We start from the raw sequence: 9,696 nt of genomic DNA on the forward strand, positions 1-9,696 counted from the left end.
TTCCCTCTGTCCCTTCTCCCCTCGGCTGGCTACGCGGGGCCGGGGCGCGGGCGGTTTTGACCCAAGAAGCCCACCCTGTGACTCCCGGATCCGAGGCGTGAAATCGTGCACATGGGGTGTTGCCTTCTTTCCGCCTTCCCTGAGAGCAACAGCCATTTTAATCTAGAATGGTCCTGCGGTCCACTTCTCCCTCTCTGAAAGAAAGTGGGAAAAACTGGAAAGTCAGGGAAAGTCCGTTACAGTCAAAGACCTCCGGGAGGAAGGCCGCCTCGCCCTGCGTCAGGGATGCGCGTCATCATGGGAACTGTTTCCAAAAGAGAAAGTTCCCTCGCCTTGACACACCTCACCCCTCCCGAGGCTACACCTGTTTCAAAACGCTTTAAAAATACCGTAAACGCTAGAAAAATGCAAGCTGCATGCCCAGGTTGTGTTTATCTCAGTAGCCTGCGGGTTATTGGGGATTTGTAAAGTTGCTTCACTTGCACTGATGTCACTGTCAAGACTACTCATTATGATTCTAGCTGCCGGTTTTTAAATTATAACGGGGTGAGAATGGGAGAAAGGGGAGGAGTGATTGCAGGTAGAGAGTTCCTGGTGGCAAACGACTGACAGCGAAGGCCTGGCAATTGCCTGGCTTTGCATGAGGCACTCAGTGGTGAAAGAATAAAACTTGGTCAGCAGAATGATGCATTTGTTTCCTGTCTTACAGTATGGAGGGGCTCCCGGAGGGCCTGCGTTTCCCGGACAAACTCAGGATCCGCTGTATGGTTACTTTGCTGCTGTAGCTGGACAGGTTAGCTTTTCCCTTTAACATTAAAGGACTGTCAGATTCTACATTTGTATTAACCTTTGTTAGAGTGGCACAGAAAAACAGACTTTCCTCTGGAAAAGAATTCCTTTGCTTCTGCACAAGAAAAAAAAAAAAGAGAGAGAGAGAAGTTCATAGGCAGTTACTTATTTTTGAATATTCAGAACAAATTAGGACAGAGGGTTACTCGTGTTTATGTTACTTTCAGAACTAAACTTGTGATTGAATTAGGGTCAGATTCAACAGAACAGGCTAGGATAAATGTGCTTTGAAGATATGTGAGGTAGAAAGATGTCTTTAGAACTGAATTGTCAGGGTCCATAGTGGTTTCCAGAGAAGAAATAACCAGATCTGCTGAACGTTAAACCCTTCTTTGTACAATTAAAAGCATGTGGTACTAGGAATTCTGTAGCCAGATTCTAGGGGACTCTTTCTTTGGGTAGAGTTTGATTGTTAATCAATTACCCGCTTAGGAAATAGGTATGTGTGGTAAAAACCCACCAGCTTCAAAATAAGAAAGGTACTATATTCTTCTTACTATCAGGAAGTTAATCTTCTGAACAGTTTAGTTCCTCTTTGATGCAGATGCTGTTACCAGGTCACGTCTTTCATGTCCTTATCAGGTGTTGTGGTCTGTTGACCCAGGGAGAGAATTAAGGTCAGCACCCCAGGACCATTCACTTCTTTACATTCTAAGTCATATGACAGGCGGTAGTGCATCTTGAGGGAGGCCCCTTCCCCAGCTCCCAGGTCAGTGAATGTATATGGTAAATATACTGTTGGTATAACCCAAACATGTCCAGAGGGGGTGTCTGTGCTTATGAATTCAACTTAGCTTTGTTTTGATCAAAAGCTAGAAATAACATGATCTTAATGTGAAAATGCCTTAGACTATTATGGAATAACAACCTACAACCACCTTTTAGAATAGCACTCTAAGAAATACCATTTGAGAAACACTGGAAAATTGAGTCTAAAACTGAAAGAGCTGCCCCTTAAGTATCTGCTTCATCTGTTAGTGATCAGTATCTTTGAAACCACAAGACACGGCAAAGCTCAAGACTCCTTATTCTTAGATTGCCTGTGCCTGCAGCCATGTAAGTGACCCCACCCCTGCTTAGCTTTCAGCAGCCCTGGCTGCAGCAGCATGCCCGTCGTTTTTCACATTATTGATCATGCCCCTCGTCTAGAACATATAATAGTCATGGACTTGAGGATTGAGGTATTTTATTTTAAAATCCCTATAAATAACATGTATCTAGTTCTGACCTAGGTCAGCCAGTGAATAAGCACGGGGAACCTCTGTCTCCCAGGTATAATTGTGATCCAAAAATAAAAAAACAATTCATCACATCATAAGCAAAGGTGATCACAGAGGACGCTTTCTGTGGGAACCAGACTTTTCATTTACTGATGTCATCTGTGTACCCTGCTCTCCACACACCCTGACAAAAAAAAAGCTAGAAAGAGTAATAAGACTTTTAATCAACTACATAAATAATTTTATTTTAAAATGCTTGCTTTGGCAGATTCCTAGCTCAGATTGAGAGTAGTTCAAGACAGAAACTAGTTTTATTCATGTCTCAATGGAAGAAACTGAATTCACCTCACTGTTTTATTAAAAGAGGAATCTTATACTTGAGAACATTTATGCCAAGTCTAATTCGGGAATTTAGTACTACCAATACCTTTTCATCATTTCTTCTAAAGTATAGGTGTAAGCAGCTTTCAGACTTGGTTAATTTTTGTGTAATGATTATTTAAAATAGAGCCTGAAATTGAATGCCTACTTTACCTAGGTATTAAGAAATGTATTTTTTGTTTATGGCCCTAATTATACATTTGTGGAAGAGGCCCTAACAATTTGTCTTTCTTTCTGTAATTAAATTGTTACGGGAAGTAGAGTGAGGAAAAAGAATGCCTACTTTTAGCAGGCATCCCTTTAAAAAAAGTCTCATGCATGATAATATTCATTTTCTTTACCATTATTGCTACACTGAATACTGAATGTAAACAAAGAACTAGAAAGTACAAATCACGATTGTGATTCCTTTTCCTATTTTTTTTTTTTTAAAGGATGGACAAATAGATGCTGATGAATTGCAGAGATGCCTGACACAGTCGGGCATTGCTGGAGGATACAAACGTAAGTTAGGAGCCCCAAAGTGTCTCTAGAAATACTCTTGTATTTCATATTTCAGATGTTACTTGTGATTATTATAGCCTTCAAGGAATCTGAGCTTTTCTGATCCAGCAAAGTTAAGAATTTCAAAAGCTGAATTCGGTTGGTTCTTTTGTATTTTAAAATGTTAATTTGAAAACAGTTCTTACTGAATCATTCCACACTACCCACCGATTTAGTGGGTTTCTTGGATTTGGGTTCCATGTATCTGGAACCATTCAAACCAATGACACTCTGTAGGGCCTCCTCAGAAAATAAGGTAAGGTGCTGAAATGAAATCCACCAGGTCAGGTGTCGTTAATGATAGGAGCTAACATTCACTGCTGACTGTTTGCCAAGAGCTTATTCTGTCTGTGAGCCTGGTGGCTGGTCCTGTGCACCTGGTCCCAGAGTGGCCTGTCCTGCATGCCTAGTTCTGAGTAGTTGGTCCTACCCTCCCTTTTCCCCGGTGCCTGGTCCCCAACCCCTAGTCCTCAGGGAGCCAGTTCTGCACTCCTGGTCTCAACTCCTGGCAGCATGAACACTCACCTTGACATCCCCCAGGTCTTTCCTCTTTCTACATCAGGCTAAGTAAGACGTGCCCTTCCTAATTTCTAAACTCTTTACAGTAGTCCTCCTTCCTGCCACCCCCCAGTTCCTCACAGACTGCCCCTGTACTTACACCTGCTTCCTGCCTTTTGACTCTGCATGAGCTGCAGAGAGGGAACTCCTGCCAAGCTGCTGCATCCCACACATGCCACATGCTTCTCTTCAAATCATGTCTTGACCATGACAGAGAATAGTGTCTTGGCTAATGTACATGACCTACCAACTTCTCTGCCAGTTGTTAATTGAGACAGAACATCAGATAGAAGCCTCAACTTCCCAGTAAGCTGTGAATTAAAACACTCAAACTAGGGAATTCCCTGGCGGTCCAGTGGTTAGGACTCGGTGCTTTCACTGCGGTGGGCCCGGGTTTGATCCCTGGTTGGGAACTAAGATCCCTTACGGGAAAGGAAAAAGGAAAATGGCCACCCGTAGTGGCCATTTTTGACTGTTTGATATGGCACAGTTACTAGGTGGTTCTCTTTTTAAACTACTTGCATATCCATTTTTATCATCCTTTATTTTATGACTTCAATATCCAATTAACATTTCCTAGTTGTGGGAATTAATACAAAAGAGGAACCTTTTGCGTTTCTGTCATCTACCCTGGTCCTAAACAAAAGAAGCCCTTTTCTAGATTAGGGAATTTTTTTTTTTTAAACTATTGTAGGCAATACATTTAAATCATTAGTTGTTAACCTCAAGCAATTGGAGCTGGTGAACAAAGAAGGTCTAATAGCAGGGTTTACAGAAGTGAGCCATGTCACAACATAGACTATTACTCTACACCCTTTCAGTAGAAGGGGTGTGGCCGGTTTTCAAATCGAACAAAGTGGGCAGTATACCCTTGGAGAGCAGTCCTTTTAAAAATTTCATTTGAGAAAGCTGCATTTACTAATGATCTTAGATCACTGAGTTATAGAAAAGACATATCCTGAATCATCTGGATCATGTGATTGAATTAATTTGCTTGCTGTCATCTGGTTATGGAGGCTGTAATGAACCACAAAACCATCTTGGTTGTGAGATGTCAGAGTGAGTGTTGTAACGCAGAAGTTATACAGCCATTGGTCTTTTCAACCCAGCTTCCAAGCCAGAAAGTGCGGACTGGCTCTAGGGGTGGCAGGGGGGATAGAGAAACCTATGGCACCTTCTTAACCAGTTTAATAGGGAGCAGTCGTGCCTAGAGGTGGCACTGATGAGGGAAGTTGCTCTTTTTTCCTCCAGTGTAGTAGTTGTTCCTCTGTGGTAAGGTTGAGAGAAACAACTGCAGGTGGGATTTTCCTGCTAGGTCTGTTACGTTGTGGATTTCCACTAGAAGAAAAGTTGTTTGAGGTATTTTAGCAGAATGAACAGGAGAAAGGAGATAGAGAGTCAAGATAAAATTATAACAAAGATTCTTTTGAAATTATTTAAAATAGGATTAGCATTAGTAAAAGCTCTTTCTGGGGAAAAAAAAATACTATTAAAATTCAACAAGAGTTCTCCTCACCCAAACTTATTAGATGTCAATGTTCTAACTCCTTGGAACTGCCCAGAATGGTGACTTTTCTGTTCACTGCCTACCTCATTCCCTCCCTTCTCAGTCCTCTCACAAAAGAGAACCAGATCTCTGTTCTCCCTGGGAAAGAGCTCTAACCTTTCACTCCTCCTCTAAAACTCCTGAGGCGCTCCATGGTGCCCATATACAACAAAAGCTAGACAGCCTCCCAGGAATTCAGTCTCCTCAGTGATGCAGCCTCATCTAACGGTAATTTCTCCCACTTCCTTTGCCTGTCTGGACTTCACTGCCTCTCTCTTTGCTTATGCAGGTCCCTAGCTCTACATGGCTGTCGCCAGATGTCCCAAATCTTTTCTGTTGTTCAAAACTTGGCTTAAATGCTGCTGCTTCTATGAAGTCTTTCTTACCAATAAGGAGCCTCTCCTCAACACCTGGTAGTTTTTGGTGCCTCCATTATGGCTTACCATCCTCTACCTTGTGCACATGACTTCTCTTTAACTTTAGACTGTCAGCTGGGCCAAGTTCCAGTGTCACGTTTGTATCTCCAATGTCCCTGGTACCCTGAGCCCTGCACATAATGAATATTTAATAGGCATTTGATGAACTAATGAGTATAGAAGACTTCCTAAAATGGAAAAAACCATATACCCATATTTGCATTTTGATTTAAGAAAGATTGATATTTACCTAAGGGATTATACATTACTTTTAAGTATCAGTGAAAATCAGAAGAGTCCATTTAAAAACCATATCCTCCTTAGGCTCTTTGAGGGGGGTATACAGCTTCCTGCATAGGGATGAGAATTCAGTCTCACGTGTTCATTCATTTGGCCAACCAACACATTTCTAATGGACACGTACCACATGGTAGGTGCTGGGGTCTGCAAGTACCAACAGTGCCTGGGGAACACGGTGAAAAGCACTGGGGTAGGTAAAGGGTTTACCTTTTACTGTAAGCTGTGGGGTCACATCAGAGGGGCCAGTAACCCAGACAGAGATCAGGAAGGTTTTCCTTGCAGAATCGATACCTCAAATGAGGAGAAATGAAAGTTGAGCAGAAATGATGCAGACCAAGAAGTGAGTGAGGTAGGGAAGCTGTGTTCTGGGCAGATAGAACAGCGTGTACCCAGAGATGAGAGGGAGGATGGTTCAATCAAGGAACTGAGAGAAATTGACCAGAGGTAGCTTATGGGGTTGAATGAACAGTAGGAAAGGAGCTGAACTGAGAAAATATGTGTATGACCTTATATGCCAGTTAAGGTGTTTGGACTTTATCCTGAGGGCAGTGGAACACCTCCACTGGGTCTTAAGTAGAAGAGCACCTGTTTCCCTGGCTGTACGACCAAGTTGGGGAGTATGGGTGTGGGGAACGTGGAGAGTCAGGGATACCAGTTAGGTGGCCCTTGGAGTCAAACAGATGAGAGAAGTGCTGACTACACTGGGGATAGGACAGTGGGACTGGAGTTGGATGGATCCTAAGGCTGTTCTGAAGGTGATCAAATGTCAGGGGAGAGGGAATTGTGGACTTTCCCAGGTTTCTGGCTCAGGCGGCTGAGTGGGTCATGGTGTCATTCATAGACCTGGGAGACAGGGACTGGCTGCTTCCTGGCCGCCAAAAGCCTCGCTTTACATCCAAACACAGTTGGCCCTGTCCTGTGGTGTCAGGCCTTCTGGCGTGGTACACTGCAGCAGCTGCAGCATCACCTGGAAGGTTTGCTAAAACCAGATCACCGGGCCCTGCTCTAGCATTTCTCATTAGGATCTGGGGTGAGACCTGAGAATTTGCATCTCTAAACAGGTTTCCAGGCCTGCTGGTCCAGGTTGAACCAGCTGCTTTTAATGTGAATATATATCCCCTGGGGATCTTGTTAAAAGCGCAGATTCTGATTTTGTTGGTTTATGTTAAGGGCTGAGATGCTGCAGTTCTAAAAGCTCCCAGGTGAGGAAAAACAAAGAGTTAATTACAAGGGAACACCCATAAGGCTATCTGCTGATTTCTCTACAGAAGCTTTGCAGCCTGGAAGGGAGTGGCATGATATATTCAAAGTCTTGAAAGGGAAAAACCTGCAAACTAGGATACTCTACCCTGCAAGATTATTATTTAGAGTAGGAGAGAGAAAGGATTTATCAGACAGGCAAAAACTAAAAGAATACAGCAATACAAAACATATCCTAAAAGATATATTGAAAGGTCTTCTCTAAATAGAAAGGAAGCAAGAATCTATAGGAAAGAGAAAAGCACAATTGGAAAGTAAATCATTTAAATAAGCCAGTATCCAGATAAAAAAAAAAAATCCAAAAAATAATTTTTAAAGGGATGATACCTACAAAGAACAGCAAAAGGATAAACATGAAGATGTAAGAGGACGTCAGAATCATAAAATGTGGGGGAGGACAGCAAGAAAATGTGTTGTTGTGTTTTCAGAATGTATTTGAGCCTATATGACTATCAGTCTAAAGAAACTAGATATAGTAGTGGGTTAACATACTTGAAAAACAGGGTAACCACAAATCAGAAACATACAGTAGATTCACAAAAACCAAAAAGAACTGAACACAAGCGTAATACAAAAGAAAACCATCTGTTACAAGGCCTGCACTTGCCCAGTTTTAAGACCAAAGAGCGAGCCCAGAGTCAGCAAGAGAGACATCAGTGGTTTAATGGATGAGGGAGCTTATACATCTGAAGCAAGGTCCTGGAGCAACACCCCACCGTGTGCAGCAGAAGGTGGGCAGGACATGGCAGCAGGCTTCACTCCAGAGGGGAAGGGGAGACTGCCAGTTATAAGGTGGGGTTACCTCAGGTGGGCTCATTCGTTACCAGGGAAGCCAGCAGAGGGGCACTCACTGCCCCTTTGATAAGAACAGTCACCAGCTGGGGCCCAGGGCAAGTACGTAGGAAGGTCAGTCCTGTGCATAGGGTATAGGTGACGCAGGCCCTGGTCGGGCAGAGGATGTACAGAGAGCAAGAGAAGAGCCATCTTGAGTGGCCTGACCATACACCATCAAACCACGAAAAGAAAAAAAGAACAAAAGCCCCCAGGTGATATTAATAACAGCTAGTCCAGGAAACACACTTTGAGTAGAAGAGTGGTCTCAATCTTGACTACTCACTAGAATCATCTGAGAAGCTTTTAAAAAAGAAAAAAAAAAACTAATGCCTGAGTCCCATAGTGAGATTCTGATTTAATTGTTCTGTGGTGGTGGTGACTATACTTAACAAAAGTTGTTGAGAGTACATCTTAAAACTTCTCACCACACACACAAAAGGTAGCTATGTGAGGTGATGGATGTGTTAATTAACCTTATTATGGTAATCATTTTGCAGTATATACATATAGAAAATCATTACAATGTACACCTTAAACTTACACAATGTTATATGTCAATAATATCTCAATAAAGCTGAAGAAATAATAATATTTGTTCTGTGGTGCAGCCCAGATGTCAGGATCTTTTAAAGCCTCTGGGTGATTCTGATAAGCACCCAGGTTTGAGAACCTCTGGTCTCAACTAGAGAGACTTCATACCTCCACACAACTTAAAAATCAGAATGAAGAACCAACCAACTCTTTCTCAAAAGTGTAGAAAAGTGTTGCCTCCTCTCACCTCAGAGAACTGTCTCTGTGGATCAGATGGAGGTTGAAGGACCAAAATAGAAACAGTCCCCAACCTTTTATTTCAGGGTTCCAGGATATGCCAAACAGAGGAATCTATTAAAAGTAGAAAACCTATAGTTTGTAATGTTTGGAGACATTACAGTAATAAGAGTTAGCTTAGTTGTTTTAAATTCACTTTTGTTAGAGATAAAAATGAAGCTAGTAACAGCTGTAAAAAATGTTAATTCTGTGTGCATCTTAACAAACTTGTCAAATTTATGCTAGCTTTGCCCACGTGACCATTGTCACTTCTTTCGAGTTTTACTGCTTCTTTGTACCTCAGAACACTTCCTCAAAGTCATTGGTAAGGTGCAAGGAATTCTTCATTTTTAATTTGTTAATGCTTAGAGTACCAGTAGGCCATTAACCAATAAGTGTATTCTAGTTTGGTTGTCTAAGTGAGGTATGGAAACACCCTTGAACTGTAAGTAAACTAAAAAGGTTTCTGAACAGTGGCCATCACTAAGTGGGTCATCAGGTCTTAGTCCAGAATGCTCTTGTTTAACACACAGTTCTAGCAAGCGTATTTATCTTATTGTCTATGAAAAGAGGCCATAGGCTGGTTGGGGTAGGAGGTGACCATTCAGTGTCTGACATTAAAGGGAAAAGAAAGAAAAACAAATGATCAGACTCAGAACTAGCAAAACCAGCTAGAGTCAATTGTGAGTACGAACAAAGCAAACTAACCCTCCCATTCACCATGGTGGATAATAATACACTGTGGTTCATTATGGTGAATTGAACTCACTATATTACAGTTTCAAAGGCAAGAAAGAATATAATACTTTTTAAAAACTATGTTATAGAAAAGTTTAAGCTTATCCAAAAATAGAGGTAATTATACAGTGAACTCTTGTATACCCATCACTCAGCTTCAACAGTTATCAATGTGTTGCCATTCTTGTTTTATCTGTAATCCTGCCCATGTTCTTTTTTTTTTTTTTTTTTTTTTTTGTTTTGC

General features: G+C 41.8%; 1 protein-coding gene across 1 annotated transcript in view; it reads left to right on the plus strand.

The window, feature by feature from the left end:
* SRI (sorcin) overlaps nucleotides 1-9,696 on the plus strand; it is a 14,684-nt gene that overhangs the window by 330 nt on the left and 4,658 nt on the right. Inside the window, exons 2-3 of the mRNA XM_007446745.1 lie at nucleotides 710-793; nucleotides 2,885-2,954. Of these exons, the coding sequence (XP_007446807.1) occupies nucleotides 710-793; nucleotides 2,885-2,954 (154 nt within the window). The remainder of the gene's footprint in view (nucleotides 1-709; nucleotides 794-2,884; nucleotides 2,955-9,696) is intronic.

Source organism: Lipotes vexillifer, unplaced genomic scaffold (genome assembly GCF_000442215.2).
Source record: "Lipotes vexillifer unplaced genomic scaffold, Lipotes_vexillifer_v1.1 scaffold617, whole genome shotgun sequence".
Classification (NCBI taxonomy): Eukaryota; Metazoa; Chordata; class Mammalia; order Artiodactyla; family Lipotidae; genus Lipotes; species Lipotes vexillifer.